A 19,998-nucleotide genomic window follows, 5' to 3' on the forward strand; every position below is an offset into this window, starting at 1 on the left:
GTCAGTGCAGTTAGGTCAGTGGAGTGTCATTCCTAGCAACAGGCTTAGCAACAACAATGTTAATAAGTCCCTGTTGTCAAAATGGCTGGGAATGGAGGCTCAGAGACAGACCACAGGTACCAGAACCAAGACTTTGAGTAACTAAACAACAACAACAAAAATCAAACAGGCACGAGAGCCAACAAAAAGATACACCAAACAAATAAACCAAACTACACACAGGCTGGTCAAAGGACTTCACTGTGCCAAGAAACACCACCCCAAAAAAAAAAAACATGAACAAAAAAACAGCACCATACTTACTCCCACACCCAACTGAACTCCTACTGTGAGGCTGAGGCCTCCTTATACAGCAGGTGGCTGGGGTTGATTGACCTTAATTGATCAATCACCCCAACCACCTGCAGTCCATGAGCAGGCAGGGAGGGACGATTAACCCCCTCCCTGCCACTGTCCCTTGTTATGAAAATGTTGGAAGCTCTAACCTGGTGTTTTAAACCGGGCATTTTAAATCCTGGAGGTTATTTTGGGAAATGAAGTCCATTTGCCCATACCCAAACACAATATCTCAGTTATATTTAAAAAAATTGGTGCCCCAGTACACAAGAACCTTGTTCTTGCTCTGGCTCCTCCCTGCCCTCCACCCCACAATTTTTTTTTAAATCAGGATAAATAAATCAAATGTGTATTATTTTACTTCATATGAGAAAATAAGGATTTTATTCAATTCAGCTTGTAATGTACCACTGTTACTAGGCATCAGGGGGCCCATGCAATTGCGTGATTTGCGTGTTGGGAAACAACACCCCTGCACCTAGGACTGCTGTAACTATTGCCGTATTCTTTACTCTTTCCCTTAAGAACACCCCAAACTGCATTTTAATACAATCATGCAGACTATTTTGTACTTGCTCTTAGTTAATTTGTATATGGGCTGAAGTTCTTTATTCTCTCTCATACTGTACTATGTACAATGTGTATTGTTTTATGACACCTGTAAATCACCCTGGTTAAAGGGGCCTGCTAAGAAAAAATATAATTGACAGTTTGAACGATCCATACTATACTGTAAACTAAAAGATGAATTCGCCTTAAAAAAATATAAATTTTTCCACTTTTCATTTTATTTAAGAATTATTTAAGATTTAGTCACAGGGACTGAATAAATATACGATAAGTTTACATGCAGGTAAATATGCAAATAAAAAACCTTAAACTCAAACATAAACTCTAATCCCTGTAAACCTGTTGTTCTAGAATCTGTTGAAGCACACGGTGCCAGAGCATCCAGATTACTACCTGTTACTGATCTGTATCCAGCAGTTCCAGGCCTTCACCTTGCAGTGCACTCCACTGCTGCAGCACAATGAAGAGCTGCTCCAACACAACAGGAAAGAGCTCAAGAGGTAAAGCCTGGCAGATTCTCTCATATCTGCTGAAGACTGGGAATGTTATTTTTATTTCAATCTGGGACCCCACTAAGCCTGTAGGTTGCATTGTAGCTCCTTTTGTCAGTGAGCTTTTTTTTTATTGAAGGTACTGGCTTTGAAATATATGTATCAAAATCTTAACCAATAATTATGGACTTATATGAGACAATAGATGTTTTATAGTAATTGTAGCATGGATACTTGTTTTCATTACTTTCACTTACCTTTCAAAATTAATAAAGTTTTTACTAAGAAAAGAACCCACGACTCCCCTGGCCTTTTCAGTTGGTTGTTGAACTTGATGTGAAGCACTCTCTAAAATCAGACTGTTTGGTTGTACATCTTGTGTGTCAGGTCTTCCTTGAAACAACTCTTCAAGACAGTGGACTGCGGCCCTCAGCCTGATGAGCTGGAGTCCTCCTTCTCTCCCAGCTCTGCCTTGCTGTGAGTGTTAATATTATTATTATTATTATTATTATTATTATTATTATTATTATTTCTTGTCAGTGCCCTTATCCAGGGCGACTTAAAACATAAGTGCAATACGAAGTGCAAGAATACAGTTAAGTACAAGGCATCAAACATTACAAATTCAAATTTACAGTATACAAAGCAATTCAAAGTATAATACATTTTACAACTTCCAATTTATACAGGTAAGTACAGTAAGCGAGGTCATACATCCTGGAAAGTAAAAGCTAAGTGCTGTCAAGATGTTAGGTCACAGTCAAGGGCTACGGGAAAGAGGGCAAGGGGGAGAAAAATCAATCAATAATACGAGTATTAGTAACGCAAGAAGCATGATAAAATGTTGTGAAGTGCTGTTTTACAGGGGATTAAAAGGACTAATATTACAAGTACTGTCTGAAAAGGACTAATATTACAAGTACTGTCTGAAAAGATGTGTTTTGAGTAAGTGCCGAAAGGAGGTCAAGGATTTTTGACTTCGGTGGGAAGGTCGTTCCACCATTTAGGCAGGGTTGGGAGGGTTACTTTTAAAAAGTATTCCGTTACAGAATACTGATTACCTTGTTTTGAAAATAATCTGTAACCTAATCCAATACATTACTCCAAGTCAGTAATGTAATCAGAATACTTTTAGATTACTTTTGGAATACTTTTTTTTTTCTTTATTAAAAAACAAAATCAGTCAAGTTCAAGAAGTGAAACAAAATGTACTACACATTCTAACATGGATGACTTGTATCCACAGTTCAAACTATTAAAATGGTAATTAAGATTTGCGTCAGTTTAATTATCTTGCATATTTATACTTTGCACTTTGTAGTAGTGTATGATTTTTTAAAGCATTGAAACTTCATCTTGATCACTCCGCAGGGGGGCATCAGAAATGATAAGGGGGCACAAGTAGGTCTTTGATTAGTGGGGAGTGGGGGGGTGGGGGCGGTCAGTGTTCGAATTGTGTCTGAGGTCGTGGATGGTGCTGGCGAAGAGCGTGGGGGTGGGGGGGGGAGAGTAAATTTACACAATCACAGACAACGCACGTCAGTTTTGTAACAAGAATTCACATTACCATAAGACATTTCTACATGGACAATTAATACAGTGAGGGAAAAAATTATTTGATCCCCTGCTGATTTTGTACGTTTGCCCACTGACAAAGAAATGATCAGTCTATAATTTTAATGGTAGGTGTATTTTAACAGTGAGAGACAGAATAACAACAAAAAATCCAGAAAAACACATTTCAAAAAGTTATAAATTGATTTGCATGTTAATGAGTGAAATAAGTATTTGATCCCCTATCAAATCAGCAAGATTTCTGGCTCCCAGGTGTCTTTTATACAGGTAATGAGCTGAGATTAGGAGCACTCTCTTAAAGGGAGTGCTCCTAATCTCAGCTCGTTACCTGTATAAAAGACACCTGTCCACAGAAGCAATCAATCAATCAGATTCCAAACTCTCCACCATGGCCAAGACCAAAGAGCTGTCCAAGGATGTCAGGGACAAGATTGTAGACCTACACAAGGAAAGAATGGGCTACAAGACCATCGCCAAGCACCTTGGTTAGAAGGTGACAACAGTTGGTGCAATTATTCGCAAATGGAAGAAACACAAAATAACTGTCATTCTCCCTCGGTCTGCGGCTCCATGCAAGATCTCACTGCGTGCAGTTTCAATGATCATGAAAACGGTGAGGAATCAGCCCAGAAAAATTTCTGGCTTCAACCATATGACATTTGTTCCATATTGTGACAACTCTGTGTGTGAAGAAGTGTCTCCTGTTTTCCGTCTTGAATGCCTTGAAGACCAATTTCCATTTGTGTCCCCGGGTGCCCGTTTCACGATCTTGAATACTTGAATCAAGTCCCCACGCAGTCTCCTCTGTTCCAGGGTGAAAAGGTTCAGTTCCCTCAGTCTCTCTGAGTAGGACATTCCCTTCAAACCTGGAATCAGTCTGGTTGCTCTCCTCTGAACTGCATCTAGAGCAGCGATAACTTTCTTGAAGTGTGGAGCCCAGAACTGTACACAGTATTCCAGATGAGGTCTAACTAGTGCATTGTTCAGTCTTAACATTACTTCCCTTGTTTTAAATTCTACACTTTTGACAATATACCCTAGCATTTTGTATTTTGTTTAGTCTCCATCCCTTTTGTATGCGCTATGCAACATTTTCTTTCTCTAGATATCTTTTTGAAAACTTCTATTAAAACATTTTGGCCAATGTTTTTGGTCCTCGCTTTGCTAAAGTTTGGTACATATTTCCCCTGAGCCTCAAGTAATATATTCTTAAAATATAACTATCCATTTTCAACTGAATCTGCATCCAGTGTGCTCCAAACTCTTCTAAGTGCTGCCTCATACCTTCAGGGTTTGCTTTTCTAAAATTGTAGACCATTGTTTTAGACTTGGTCCTTGTTTTTTGAAAGTATGCCTCAAAGCTAACCATACAGTGATTGCAGTTTGCCAGTGTCCCTCTGACTTGATCTTGGTCATTTGAAAAGATCAAATCAATGCATGTGCTCTCTCTGGTTGGTTCCCTTTCAAATTGAGTTAGAAAGCAGTAATTTACTATCTCAATGGTTTCTATTTCTGCTTCTGTAGTCCCAACTGGGCTTTCCCATTGTATGTTTGGGAAATCCCCATCCCCCATCCTTGCTACATGCAGTCCTGATTACATTGTACAATGCAACATCTTTCTGAATATCTGAATTGGGTGGTCTGTAACACACTCCTACCATTAATCCTCCAGCTCTTTTATTCAAAAATTGTATCCACAAAGATTCTGTTTCGTTACTAGGATCTGTTTTGAGTTCTTGTAACCAATGCCTCACATATGTTTTTTTTTTTTTCAAAAGGCAACGGGCAAACCAGGTGAAGAGAAGCAAACAGAAGCTACTGGAGCAAATGCAGTGCAAGAAGTACCAAGACTGGGAGGACGAGCCACAGAGGTTTGACTTAGTGGATGGCGACAACCAGGGTGCCTTCTTCAGCCCTGACACAGAGCTGCGACTGAAGCCCCAAGCTCTGCAGAGCATACCTGAAACTGAGCAGGAGGGAGGCTCTCTGGAGCACCAGCCCTGCAAGAGGTCGACCCTGCACAGCACCCTGGGAGAGCAACTGGGGGAGTTTCTGCTGCCTGGGGAAGCACTTAGTATGGAGGGGGTTTACAAGGATGCTGATTCCCTCCACAATGCATTGCTCTTTGACAACTGCTCCACCGCCTCTTCCGACTCCAGCATCGACATTGCCTTTGTCCGCTGCCCAAAGAGCCATGCAGCTGAGGCCTGCACAGACAGCTTCAATCTCTCAAGCCGACGGTGGGCCTCACCTGAAGAATTGGCTCTACGGCGGTGCCGCCCCCTGCAGGCCATCCAGAGGAAGAGCAAATCTCTCAATGGCCTCCAGCTGGACAGCCCTGTTAGCAACGATATTCTCCTGGGTGTCGCAGCCCACAGCAAAAGCACTGTGTGCCAGAGCCCGCTGAGTGGTGGGGGCAGCCAGCATGCTAAGTTGGAGTGCCAATCCAGCAAGGGCTCAGCAGGATGCAAAGCTCAGAGGAGTATAAGCCCGCTGCAGAAACCAGAGGCTGAGGGCCGAACTAGTTCTGAAGAAGACGGTTTGAGGAGAGACCATGAGAAGGTATTCACAGTCCCCATACCGATCACTGAATGTTTGCTGCCACTAAACCACAATATTGGTTATAGTTTAAAAAAAAAAAAAAAAAAAAAGAGATTAGGATATGCTTGTAAAAATATTTTCACTGGGTGATGATGTGAAAAATAAACTACTGTAGCGTGCCAGAGGGTAGTGTAGTGATCTCGAGCCTCGCTAAGGGGCCTGGTAAGATCACTGCACTGTGGTGTAGGAGAACAGGGTTTGAGTCCCTGTTGTAGCCACTACCCCCAAAATACTACACTATGCAATATAGGGGGAACATAGGACCCTGAATCTACATTACTAGGAAAATTAAGGCCAGACTAAATCAGTCATGGTTACCATTATAGCCAATGTGTAACACCTTAATTACTACAGGCCCTTGTACTTTTTTCAAGGAATGTTAAAAACAGTTTATGTAAACTAGTATTTGTTAGTGACTGAATGTTTGAGGTGATGGGAGATCAGCATACATTGTTCTAACCTGAGTAGTCTGTGCAGGAGCCTGCGGGCCATTCATGGGGTGGTGAGGAGGCGAGGTGGAAGAGGGGTGGCGAGGAGAACAGCCAGGCCTCCTTCAGCGAGAGCAACAGGAAGCAGGACCAGAAAGGAGGGTTCAGGAGTTCCTTCCGCAAACTCTTCAAAAAAAAGTAAGTGCTCATTGGGTACTGTGTTAGAACTGCAATTAACTTGGTTATGCTGGTCTCACTGACAGGGGCACCTCATTTGCGATACACATTGTGTTATTGTAATAAATACAAAACTACCACAGCAGACAACAGTGACTTTTACAACTATTATTGCAAATGTGCTTTTTCCAATACAAGTAATGAATACACAATAACATTGTAGATTGCTAAAGGAAGTGGCTTTAAGAAAAACAGTCATAACAAAGGCAATTTTCCATATCCCTAATTCTCAATGTTAAGCTCTACAACAGTACAGTATCTCTTGGTGACAGTCAACATGGGTTTAGATGAGGCAGATCATGTCTTACTAATTTATTCAACAAAAGTTTTTGACAAGGTTCCACACCAAAGACTGATCCTAAAATTGGAAGCTGTAGGCATTCAGGGTAATGTAAGTAGATGGATTGTGAACTGGTTGATGTATAGGAAACAGAGGGTGTCAATTAAGAGCTTAGCTTCTAACTTGATTGAGGTTGTTAGTGGAGTTTCACAGTGATCAGTATTAGGGCTTGTGCTTTTTCTAATCTATATTAATGATCTGGACTCTGGGATAGTTAGCAAACTTGTCAAATTTCCAGATGATACAAAAATAGGTGGCTCAGCAGATACAATCTTGGATTCAAAGGGACTATTCAGTTGTGGGCTGACACCTGGCAGATGAAATTCAATGGGGACAAGTGTAAGTTATTACATGCAGGTAATAAAAATGTCCACTATAATTACACTATGAGAGGAACAGAACTAGAAGTAATGCATGAGAAAGACCTAGGAGTCTATGTGGACTTCTCATTTTCTCCATCCAAACAATGTGGGGAAGCAATACAAAAGGCAAACAAAATGCTGGGATATATTGTAAAAAAAAAAAAAAAAAAAGGATTTATAACAAGGGAAGTACTGTTAAGTACTGGAATACTGTGTATAGTTCTGGGCTCCACACTTCAAGAAAGATATCGCTGCTCTAGAGGCAGTTCAGAGGAGAGCAACCAGACGTATTCCAGGTTTGAAGAGAATGTCCTACTCGGAGAGACTGAGGGAACTGAACCTTTTCACCCTGGAACAGAGGAGACTACTAAATCATGCAAGCCATTGACCACATCAAACCAGAGGAGCTTTTCCAGATCTGCAGGGACACATGGACCTGGGGACACAAATGGAAATTGGGCTTCAAGGCATTCAACAGGAGACACACTATGGGACAAACTCCCTAGCGATGTGGTTGAAGCTGAAAACTTGAGAACATTCAAAAACAGACTGGATAGGATCCTTGGATCACTTACAGTGAGGGAAAAAAGTATTTGATCCCCTGCTGATTTTGTGCATTTGCCCACTGACAAAGAAATGATCAGTCTATAATTTTAATGGTAGGTGTATTTTAACAGTGAGAGACAGAATAACAACAAAAAAATCCAGAAAAACGCATTTCAAAAAAGTTATAAATTGATTTGCACGTTAATGAGGGAAATAAGTATTTGACCCCTTCGACTTAGTATTTGGTGGCAAAACCCTTGTTGGCAATCACAGAGGTCAGACGTTTCTTGTAGTTGGCCACCAGGTTTGCACATATCTCAGGAGGGATTTTGTCCCACTCCTCTTTGCAGATCCTCTCCAAGTCATTAAGGTTTCGAGGCTGACGTTTGACAACTCGAACCTTCAGCTCCCTCCACAGATTTTCTATGGGATTAAGGTCTGGAGACTGGCTAGGCCACTCCAGGACCTTAATGTGCTTCTTCTTGAGCCACTCCTGTTTGAGCCTCCTCCTGGAATACCCATCCACGACCCATTTTCAATGCCCTGGCTGAGGGAAGGAGGTTCTCACCCAAGATTTGACGGTACATGGCCCCATCCATCGTCCCTTTGATGCGGTGCAGTTTTCCTGTCCCCTTAGCAGAAAAACACCCCCAAAGCATAATGTTTCCACCTCCATGTTTGACAGTGGGGATGGTGTTCTTGGGGTCATTCCTCCTCCTCCAAACACGGCGAGTTGAGTTGATGCCAAAGAGCTCGATTTTGGTCTCATCTGACCACAACACTTTCACCCAGTTCTCCTCTGAATCATTCAGATGTTCATTGGCAAACTTCAGACGGGCCTGTACATGTGCTTTCTTGAGCAGGAGGACCTTGCGGGCGCTGCAGGATTTCAGTCCTTCACGGCGTAGTGTGTTACCAATTGTTTTCTTGGTGACTGTGGTCCCAGCTGCCTTGAGGTCATTAACAAGATCCTCCCATGTAGTTCTGGGCTGATTCCTCACGATTCTCATGATCATTGAAACTCCACGAGGTGAGATCTTGCATGGAGCCCCAGACCGAGGGAGACTGACAGTTATTTTGTGTTTCTTCCATTTGCAAATAATCGCACCAACTGTTATCACCTTCTCACCAAGCTGCTTGGCGATGGTCTTGTAGCCCATTCCAGCCTTGTGTAGGTCTACAATCTTGTCCCTGATATCCTTGGACAGCTCTTTGGTCTTGGGCATGGTGTAGAGTTTGGAATCTGATTGATTGATTGCTTCTGTGGACAGGTGTCTTTTATACAGTTAATGAGCTGAGATTAGGAGCACTCCCTTTAAGAGAGTACTCCTAATCTCAGCTCGTTACCTGTATAAAAGACACCTGAGAGCCAGAAATCTTGCTGATTGATAGGGGATCAAATACTTATTTCCCTCATTAACATGCAAATCAATTTATCACTTTTTTGAAATGCGTTTTTCTGGATTTTTTTGTTGTTATTCTGTCTCTCACTGTTAAAATACACCTACCATTAAAATTATAGACTGATCATTTCTTTGTCAGTGGGCAAACATACAAAATCAGCAGGGGATCAAATACTTTTTCCCCCTCACTGTAGTTATTAATGGCCTCCTCTTGTTTGTAAACTTTATGTTCATATGTACTCTTTGTACAGTGGCTCTCAAAACAGAAAATAATGTAATTTATAAGTAATAATCACCCACTTCAGTCAATATTTGGTAGAAGCACATTTAGCAGTTATTACAGCTCTGAGTCTATGTGGATAGTCTCTACTAGTTTTGCACATCTGGACACAGCAATTTTTGCCCATTCTTCTTTGCAAAATTACTCAAGCTCCATCAAATCGGATGGGGACCTTTGGTGACAGCAATTTTCAACTCTTTCTACATATTCTCAATTGGATTGAGGCCCTGGCTTTGACTGGGCTACTCCAGGAAATTTACGGTTTTGTTTTTAAGCCACTCCAGTGTGGCTTTGACTGTATGTTTGGGGTTATTGTCCTGCTGGAAGATGAATCTTCTCCCAAGTCCCAGGTTTCTTGCAGACTTCAGCAGGTTTTCTTCCAAGTTTTCTCTGTACTTTGCTGCATCCATTTTGCGCTCTATCTTTACAAGGTTTCCAGCCCCTGAGAAGCATCCCCATAGCATGATGCTGCCACCACCATGCTTCACGGTAGGGATAGTGTTCTCAGGATAGTGTGCGGTGTTAAGCTTGATCCAAACGTAGCACTTAGCTTTGAGGCCAAAAAGCACTATTTTGGTCTCATAAGACAATAGAATCTTCCTCCACTTGGTCTCAGAGTCTCTCAAATGCCTTCTGGCAAACTCTAGCCGAGATCTGATGCCAGTTTATTTTCAGCAATGGCTTTCGTTTTGCCACTCATAAAGGTCACTTTTTGTGAAGCACCCGGGCTATTGTAGCAGTATGCACAGTGTCTCCCAGCTCAGCCGTGGAAGACTGTAAATCCTTTAGAGTTGCCACAGGCCTCTTGGTGGCCTCCCTGACTAGTACCCTTCTTGCCCCGGATACTCAGTTTTTGAGGATGGCCTGATCTAAGCAGATTCACAGTTGTGCCATATTCTCTCAATTTCTTAATAATGGACTTTACTCAATGCCTTGGAAATGTTCTTATAACCTACCTCTGATTGGTGCTTTTGAAGAACCTTATTCCGAATTTGCATTGAAATGTTCCTTCGTCTTCATGAAACCTCCCAGAGACAGGTGTATTTAACCTGAAATCATGTGACACACCTTAATTGCACAGAGCTGGACTCCATTCAACTAATTACATGACTTCTAAAGAAAATTGGTTTCACCACAGCTCAAACAGGTGCATCACAGCAAAGGGGGTGATTACTTATGCATTCAATTATTTTCTGTTTTGTATTTGTAATTAATTTGCAGATTATATTTTTCACTTTGACATTATGGACATCAGTGGCAAAAACTCCTGATTAAATCCATTGTGATTTAATGTTGTAACACAATGAAATGTGGAGAAGTCCAAGGGGGGTGAATACTTTTGAGAGCCACTGTATCCTGAAGTAACCACTTGCGTTACATCGACAAGTATGTTGTTTGTGCTCTGGACTCTGGTATGAAAAGCAGACTGATTTGACAGCACATTTCTTGGAGGACACGTATAAATTCTAAGTTGGGATGGTATAGAAGGAGTATAAATATTGCTAGGTTTAAACAAACAAAAAAAGCACTATGAAATTTTAGCTAAGGGGCTACAGTCTGAAGCCTCCTGGCAGTCACACACTAACTTACAGTTTTACAATTTGAGTTGTAGCCTACAATGCATTTGAGTTATTCTGTCACACTTCTTATGCCGGTTTCCAATGTGAATCAATACCATGCATTTCCCCATCAAATCACCTATTGCCATTTTTGTGTTTATTTTCACCTATAGAACATTTCTAAAACATTTTTAATTATTAACTTGGTTATTTATTAAGCTGTAGTAATTAAACTATGATTTCATTCACAGTTATCAAATATTCAGCATTGGATGTGATCCTTGGATCACTTAGATATTAATGAACACCAAACGAGCACAATGGGTCGAATGGCCTCCTCTCGTTTGTAAACTTTCTTATGTTCTTATGTTCCTTCTGTAGGACACATTTTAAAGACCAGGGCTTTATTTGAAGGTTTTAGACTGAAAATCGTACCAACTTACAACAGACCTATTTCTTGTAAAATAAATGATTCCCTGCATAAAGTAAAGGTATTATGCATCTCAGAAGTGAGGAACCTGAGGCATACCTCCTGCTTTCTTTCTCAGGTCTGGTGGCTCTGACAGTAAAGACAAGTCGAGTGAGAAATCAACATTGGATCACTCTGCCTTCAGTGACAAGGAGCTGCTGAAGATACCACGAAGCTCTCGTATGGGAGAGATCGAAAGAGGAACAGCGGTGTAAAACAGGCTTGCGTTGCGGAGAGCTGTGGGTATTGAAAATGAGCCCCTTGCTACACACCACTGTAAAATGCAAAAGTTCCATGATTTGAAGATGAAGATTATAATATGTATATACCACACTCTTATGGTTGCTGTAAATATGCTATGCTTGGTTGCCCATCACTTACAAACCCAATGTTTAATAGATTGGAGGGGATATATAACTATATTACAGAAAATGCAGATATCTAAATAGTCATATATAGTTTCATGACATTTCCAAATAGTTAATATCAGCGTACTGCTTGGTTTAATACACCAGAACTGAAAAAGAGAATAATTCAGCATCATACAAAACAGAAAAAAAAAAAAAAACATTTCATGGGATTTTGTTTCTTGATTGTGAATTAGAGCTTTAGTGTGCCTCGACTGAATTCTGTCAGTTTAAAAACAGCAGCCGTGTTGGGGTGTCCATTTCCATAACTGTCCTCAGTCTTCTAGCTGTCAAGTCTCTTCTGTGGATTTGGATTTATTAAAGCATTTGTTTAGAATGGACTGTTTCTTAAAATGGTCTTCTTTAAACTCAATGTGAATATTTGGGTGAAGTATAAACACACCGAGTGGAAATATTTCAGTCCACTGACAATGACCAAGCAGTAATCCCACTGTGTCAATATTAATGAGAATCAGGGCTTTAACATCTACAGACATCCCATGCACATAAGAGCACACACTAAAATCCAGTCTACTTGTTGCACTAAAACATTTTTTAATTGCAGATTTAAAAGCCTGAAAATACAATCATGTTTTTTTTGTGTGAGTGTGCAGTTGTGTCCCCCCTCCTCCCCTGTACATGTAGCTCAGAGTTCAGCAAGCCGAGGATCATTTTATTTTTAGCCATTACACACTTGCTTTTGCTTTGTCATGAGTTTGTTTTGAGACCATAATTTAATGCCTGAAACATAGGTGACAGTCATGTTTCCATTTCTTTAGAATGCAAAATAAATACTGTTACTAACATAGGATACAAATATAATCAGACAGCAGAGTACACGGGTCAATGGTAGTTGAGCCAGTAATTTACCATCATTTGTAACACCCTGGGTAGGCTTACTTAGCTTGAACAGTTAATTGGAGTAGCAAATAGTCATGCCAGTAAAACAAAGGCAAGGACATATATATACACAATTAAATTCAGCTATGTACAATTCTCAACCCCAACCAAATTGACAGTAATTTTGTTCTCTGGTACATTTCTAATGCTCAATGAAATCTAGGCCCTCAGATGTTTCAAAGCCTAGTAGTCATGGACATAAATAACAGCAAACTCTTCTCTCCCACCCCCAACAAGCATGAAAATACAGAAAAAAATTAATGAAAATCGCAATGTTCTAAAAGGCACATTTTGGTAGCTCATGAGTTTGGGGGCACTGGTCTGTAATGCTGTTGGTTTATTTGGCAGCAAAAAAGTTAAAAGCAAGAAAACAAACAAAACCTAAATCTGACAAATTTACATTTTGTTTGGCTGTTACTATACTTAAGGACCTGGTTTACCTGTTATTTCTTCTGTACTACAGTTAGCTGTTCAAAGCAGTTTCAAAGGCAAAGGGGAGTTCAACCTGCAGCTGATAAAAATGCACTTCAGGGTAAAAAAGCAAAGAGTGCTAAAAATCCTAAATGCTGAACTGTTTAAAAAATTAAATTAAAAATGTCTGTAAAGATTAAGTCATTAAATGCTACAGTAGTTGCTCCCCCCCCAACCAGCTAGTGGTCATTAATTGCAATCCCTATTGTTTTTTTGTTTTTAAGTTAACTTTGCATACCACTGGATTAAAGTATGTGATTTATGTATGCATCATGGGTACTCAGGTACTTTCAATGTTTGCCCATTTCCCACATTCTCCCCTGTAGCCTATGTTGGTACAAGAGCAGTAAACCTGGGATTTTGGTTCTGGGCACTGAAATTGGAGCCATTTTGGAGGTTTAAAATAAAACATTCACTATTGCACAAGTATACCTTTTTTTCTTATTAACAATAGTCTGGAATTAATATTGATGGCCTCAAAGTGCAAAGGAGAGTGAAGACTTTGATGGGTTTTGATGCATAACAATAAGATCTGAGACATGAAACTCAGTGCCACAATTGCAACAAAGGGTGGAGGGGAAAAACAATCAAGAGAAATATGCTGCTTAAACACTCCTCTCATTGTTAAATAATTGCCATGTGTGGCCTGGCAAAGACATTCTCCACTGGTAATCCTAATATCCAATCTTAAAGAACACATAAGCAGTTTGGTGGAGTTTTTCTTTTTTTAAATATATATGAGCTACTTCAAAGAGAAAACGTGCTATCCATTCTTCGTTGCTGCACAGGAAAGTGAGTTTCAACTGAAGATGTGCAGCCACTGGTTCCCCTCTCACAGCGAAAACATATCCTGGTATGCGGACTGATTCAGAATCTCCAAGCTCCAAGTATTCTACTGATGTTTTCACACGCAGCCCACAGGTACCAACTCCAAATGCAGGTCATGCTTATGATTATGAGAATCGCCACCAAGCCACTTTACACTGCCCAAATCCAACATGGTCTCCGGGAATGAAAATGTTAAGAGCAGGTGTGTGTGTGCACCCAAAGCACTTTTAATGATTTCAATAAAACATAGAAACCTTTTTACTTTCGAAAACCGTGAGAAAAGTAGTGCAGGCGGATGAGTGTTTAACATTGACAAGTGTAACTATTATTACTACTAGTAGTACTATTTATAATAATAGTAATAATAATATTTACAAAGGTTACTTCTGGGGGAATCTTCTTGTCTTAATATCAAATGAAGTTAGTTGACAACTTCAGGTTGCTAGTGTAGACGTTTTAGCATCTAATTACATTTCACAAACAAAAAACTAACAGAACACAGAAACTACTGCCATGTACAAACCACCATAGACTGACGTCAGCTCTTTACAGACCAGGACTGGATTCCAAATGACTCAAAATCACCGGGATTCCTCTGAAAGAATGGCAATTTTGCTTAATCCACCACTCTCACTTGTGATTCCAGATCAACTACTACTGATGTGTCCAGTACATACAAAACACAATACATGAATTAGCATGGCAATCTCTTATTCTGAAATTGAATTTATCTGCCATTAGGAAAAACAAGACCTGACATCTTTTGCTATGGTGAACCTCTAAATTCAGTCTGAAGAGTGCTACCTGAGGTTGCTGCTACCTGCTTGTGTCTGGCTGCAGTGAGTAAGAAATTAATCTAAAGCAACAAAACTCTCAAATTCCACCATACTCAGTAATGAGGAGAAACTGTTCTCTCTACTCTGTTGTCAAGGGGCAAAGATCAAACCAAGAAAGATGTAGTTCTGCTTGTTGAGTGTTGCCGTGTGCCATTCTAAGTAAGGTATTCCTAAAGTACTGACCCTATTGAAAATTGAAAAAAGACAATCAGAAAAAACAAACAAAAGTTTTCTGACTCCAAACAGAAGCTTGTAGCAGCCCAATGACAGTGTCGTCAATATATCTGAAATTACATTATATGTATATATATATATATATATATAGATATATAGATATCTATAGATATCTATATATAATATATATATAATATATAATATATATATATAATACATATATCTATATATATATCTATAGATATATATAGATATCTATATATACACATCTATAGATATAGATATCTATATATATATAGATATAGATATCTATATATATACACATCTATAGATATATATATATACACATCTATATATAGATATATATATATATAGATAGATATATAGATATATATATATATAGATATATATAGATATATATATAGATATATATATTTTAGATATATGTAGATATCTATCTATACTTGGAGTAGGTATATAGATCTTAAAAAAAATAAAAAATTATATATATCGATATCTATATCTATAGATATCTATATATAGTGAGGGGAAAAAAGTATTTGATCCCCTGCTGATTTTGTACGTTTGCCCACTGACAAAGAAATTATCAGTCTATAATTTTAATGGTAGGTGTATTTTAACAGTGAGAGACAGAATAACAACAAAAAAATCCAGAAAAACGCATTTCAAAAAAGTTATAAATTGATTTGCATGTTAATGAGGGAAAGAAGTATTTGATCCCCTATCAATCAGCAAGATTTCTGGCTCCCAGGTATCTTTTATACAGGTAACGAGCTGAGATTAGGAGCACGCTCTTAAAGGGAGTGCTCCTAATCTCAGCTCGTTACCTGTATAAAAGACACCTGTCCACAGAAGCAAACAATCAGATTCCAAAATTTCCACCATGGCCAAGACCAAAGAGCTGTCCAAGGATCTCAGGGACAAGATTGTAGACCTACACAAGGCTGGAATGGGCTACAAGACCATCGCCAAGCAGCTTGGTGAGAAGGTGACAACAGTTGGTGCGATTATTCGCAAATGGAAGAAACACAAAATAACTGTCAGTCTCCCTCGGTCTGGGGCTCCATGCAAGATCTCACCTCGTGGAGTTTCAGGACTGAAATCCTGCAGCGCCTGCAAGGCCCCCCTGCTCAAGAAAGCACATGTACAGGTCCGTCTGAAGTTTGCCAATGAACATCTGAATGATTCAGAGAACTGGGTGAAAGTGTTGTGGTCAGATGAGACCGAAATCGAGCTCTTTGGCATCAACTCAACTCGCCGTGTTTGGAGGAGGAGGAATGACCCAAAGAACACCATCCCCACCGTCAAACATGGAGGTGGAAACATTATGCTTTGGGGGTGTTTTTCTGCTAAGGGGACAGGACAACTGCACCGCATCAAAGGGACGATGGACGGGGCCATGTACCGTCAAATCTTGGGTGAGAACCTCCTTCCCTCAGCCAGGACATTTAAAATGGGTCATGGATGGGTATTCCAGCATGACAATGACCCAAAACACACAGCCAAGGCAACAAAGGAGTGGCTCAAGAAGAAGCACATGAAGGTCCTGGAGTGGCCTAGCCAGTCTCCAGACCTTAATCCCATAGAAAATCTGTGGAGGGAGCTGAAGGTTCGAGTTGCCAAACGTCAGCCTCGAAACCTTAATGACTTGGAGAGGATCTGCAAAGAGGAGTGGGACAAAATCCCTCTTGAGATGTGTGCAAAACTGGTGGCCAACTACAAGAAACGTCTGACCTCTGCGATTGCCAACAAGGGTTTTGCCACCAAGTACTAAGTCGAAGGGGTCAAATACTTATTTCCCTCATTAACATGCAAATCAATTTATAACTTTTTTGAAATGCGTTTTTCTGGATTTTTTTGTTGTTATTCTGTCTCTTACTGATCTGTCAGTGTGCAAACGTACAAAATCAGCAGGGTATCAAATACTTTTTTCCCCTCACTTTTTTTTTTTTTTTTTTTTTTTTAAGATCTATATACCTGCTCCAAGTATTTTTTTAACAGAAACCCAAAATCTATACAGGTTGTTATTTTGTTTTTTTACAAGTGCTTAGTCAGTTTGCATTTGCATCGAGTGAAAGCATGCACCTCTGAGTCCTTTTCCCTTCGTATCATCCATCCATACATACATATATATATATGTGTATATGTATGTATGTGTATATGTATGTATGTATATATATATATATATATATATATATATATATATATATATATATACATACACATACACACACACAAAATTGTTCCCTTTTAGGAGTACAATCATCAGATAGCTATTGTATATCTTAAATATGGAATCCAAGCTGTAAATGGTTTAATTGGACAGATCTCTAATTTTGGTACCACAATGTGACTTATTCAGGGACTATGTATTTAAAAAAAAAAAAAAAAAAAAGTGTTCCTGATTTTTACAGGCAGACTGAATAGATTACGTTCCCAAGACAAAAAAGACCTGACATGAAATGGGTGTACTATAGACATCTCTGCACTGTAGCTGCAAGCTTGAAATTAAAGATACAGAAGAAACCTTTTTTAAATGCTGTTAAATGGATGATATGACAAAGTGCACTGAACTACCGAATAGCAGCATGAACACAAAAACAGGTCTGTGATGCTTAAGCTCAACCAATTACAAGGCATGATGTACAATTCCATGGGTGAGATGGGACATTACTGAAGGCAAGCCAAGTCTGCCCGACGTGCCGTTACACTAGTGTTTCTGTGAAGAAAGTGAGGTATATTAATAATCCAAGCTGTGATCCAAATTTAAAAAAAAAAAGCTTTCTTTAAGGTAGAGAGCTAATCTGGCTGTTAAATTGATAGGCATGTGCAAAACAGATGGCTATACTGCACCAGTTCTTCAAACCTTACTCTTTGTAATTATCTGACAGAAGTACTGATTCTAGTTTTTTTTTTTGTGGTCTTACAATCTCTTGGCTAAGCAGATGTTGGATGTTTTTTGTTTCTGTTCAAAATGTTTTTGTTAGAGACCCACTATATTCTGCATGTGAAAAACAAATGGATTCATAATAAAGGCAATGTCCATGAAAATGGATGAACAATATTCCTTCGGACGAGTTGGCAACAAAGAGGATAGCAGTCACAGGATATTGCCTCTCTGACACTCTTATACCCTTTGTGATGTTCAAGTCTGATTTAAGCATGGTTTCCCCAATGCCAATATGTAACATACAATGGTAAAAACTTCTCTTTTTTATTCCCTTGTTGAAGGCAATTGAATACATTTTTCTTGGCAAAAAACAAAAACAAAACAAAAAAAAATAAAAAAACAATCACTTTGTTTTTTCTGAATTTTTGAAAGTACCTCTTTGGTGGGAGGGTACCTTAGTTCTGGTACTTGAAGACTACTGGCAAAGTTGTTTACCATGAAAAACAAACATAAAAAACAACCCAGCACAAAACAATGCGATTCCCAAGTCCCTTTCTTTATCTCGATGAATATCTGATGTAAAGCAGCGGCATATGAATGGGAGTTTGAGAAGTTTTCAGTTACTGTTAAAGTTTAGAATGAGACTCAATTCTGCACATTATTCTGTGTGTGTGTGTGTGTGTGTATATATATAAAACATGTATACACACAGACACAGAAGAATGTGCAGAATTGAATGTGCAGTGAAAAAGTATTTTTTTTCTGTTGCTTTAAACAGGAACCAGTTTAAACCAGCATACTATACTTTTGCAGTGTGCAGTCTAAACTTGGTCCTATTAACATTTTGGTTTTGCCTACCCTGTTGCTGTATAGTTTACTGAAATGAATTCCCTCCCCTCAAAAAAAAAAAAAAAAAAAAGGAAAAAAAGTGAGTAGGCAATCTCCTTGGTTTCACTGTAATAAAAAGACAATCATGTTCTTGTTGAAGGTTTAAGGTCACGTCTCAGGTAAAGCCAAGGCAAAGGCTTGGTTCTGCAGTCTTTAGTGTTAGCATGTGTCTGCACCTTCCCCCATGCTGGCACCCCACACCTCTCCTCAGGCTTAGGATGAATTTGCATTCTCCAGCAAAGGGGGCCCATCTCGGTGTATGGACGGGTGCGTGGGCTCCCTTTTATAAGTTTTGGGGGGCAGTTTGGGGATGGTCTGGGAGGTGCTCTGGCGGGGAGGGACGGGGGGTCCGGCTGCACCTGGAGGCTCGCAGTCCTGGGGTATTAAGGGCGGGGAGGGAAGGTGTTTGCGGGGCCCCAGCGGGGAGGGCATCTGCGGGGGTAGGGGGCTGAAGGGTGAGGGTGGGAAGAAAGTCTGGCTCAGTTCACTCCGCCGGCCCTGGGGCGGGGGCTGCAGGTGCAGGGGGGAGCTGGAGAAGACGTCCGGCGTTCTCACAGGCTCCCGTGGTGGCAGAGTGGGGGGGCTGTCGGGCGGGTCCGACACTGAGGTCCGCTCAGGCAGGGGGTACCGCGGGGAATAAACCTTGGATGTGGGCTGCCGGGGAGGAATGGCGGGAGGACTGTCCAAGTGCTTTGACATCATCTGTGAAGGAAGCAGGCCATGGAGACATGTTACCCAGTACAGTACTTAACAGCAAATTATATTCACTGTAAGGTCTGGCAATACACTGGTATCACAGTTGTACCAGTATTCTATTTAAAGAAAAATACAAATGTAATGTCAAAATATGGGGACATGGCTAGGTAAAGAGCATTTTCAGTGAGATACTGAATAAACTACTGTCATTTTTAAACTATGTTTGAATGCCATGGCAGCAAAATAAGGCAACATTTCAAATTCAAATCAGGATACTCTATATCGCATGTTGCATCTAGAATACCGCAATATATTTTTGGGGACATATTGCCCAACCCTAACTCAGTGATCACCAATCTTAGTCTTGGGGAACCTGAAGATTAACCCAAATATTGGACCGAATAGGTCATCCAAAAATATCAGGTTCTAATGAACAGGCATGCATGTGAGTTATTGATCAACTAAGCAAGCCATTTGTTCAATTAAATGAAGTCACCCTTGATGGCTGGTTATTAAGAGCTTTGTTCCAAATCATCTCAATGTTAATGTACTGTCCAAAACACCTGCTTCATTATTCAGAATTCAAAATTTACAAGCCCTTATTAAAATGATGCTTTAAGGGTTACTTATCAAACCTGCTGGATTGGGGCTGTCCTCCATCGAAAATGTACCACATGTTTGTTAACAAAA

General features: G+C 39.9%; 2 protein-coding genes across 2 annotated transcripts in view; one reads left to right on the top strand and one right to left on the bottom strand.

Annotated features, from left to right (window-relative positions):
- arhgef33 (Rho guanine nucleotide exchange factor (GEF) 33) overlaps positions 1–12,342 on the top strand; it is a 31,231-nt gene extending 18,889 nt beyond the window's left edge. The window contains exons 10-14 of the mRNA XM_066697292.1: positions 1,258–1,406; positions 1,785–1,874; positions 4,751–5,636; positions 6,042–6,199; positions 11,277–12,342. Of these exons, the coding sequence (XP_066553389.1) occupies positions 1,258–1,406; positions 1,785–1,874; positions 4,751–5,636; positions 6,042–6,199; positions 11,277–11,412 (1,419 nt within the window). The 3' untranslated portion in view covers positions 11,413–12,342. The remainder of the gene's footprint in view (positions 1–1,257; positions 1,407–1,784; positions 1,875–4,750; positions 5,637–6,041; positions 6,200–11,276) is intronic.
- Positions 12,343–18,032: 5,690 nt separating this feature from the next.
- The window catches only part of sos1 (son of sevenless homolog 1 (Drosophila)), a 94,614-nt gene continuing 92,648 nt past the window's right edge, over positions 18,033–19,998 (bottom strand). Inside the window, exon 22 of the mRNA XM_066696506.1 lies at positions 18,033–19,314. Coding sequence (XP_066552603.1) covers positions 18,826–19,314 — 489 coding nt within the window. The 3' untranslated portion in view covers positions 18,033–18,825. The remainder of the gene's footprint in view (positions 19,315–19,998) is intronic.

This window comes from Amia ocellicauda, chromosome 23, assembly GCF_036373705.1.
Source record: "Amia ocellicauda isolate fAmiCal2 chromosome 23, fAmiCal2.hap1, whole genome shotgun sequence".
Classification (NCBI taxonomy): domain Eukaryota; kingdom Metazoa; phylum Chordata; class Actinopteri; order Amiiformes; family Amiidae; genus Amia; species Amia ocellicauda.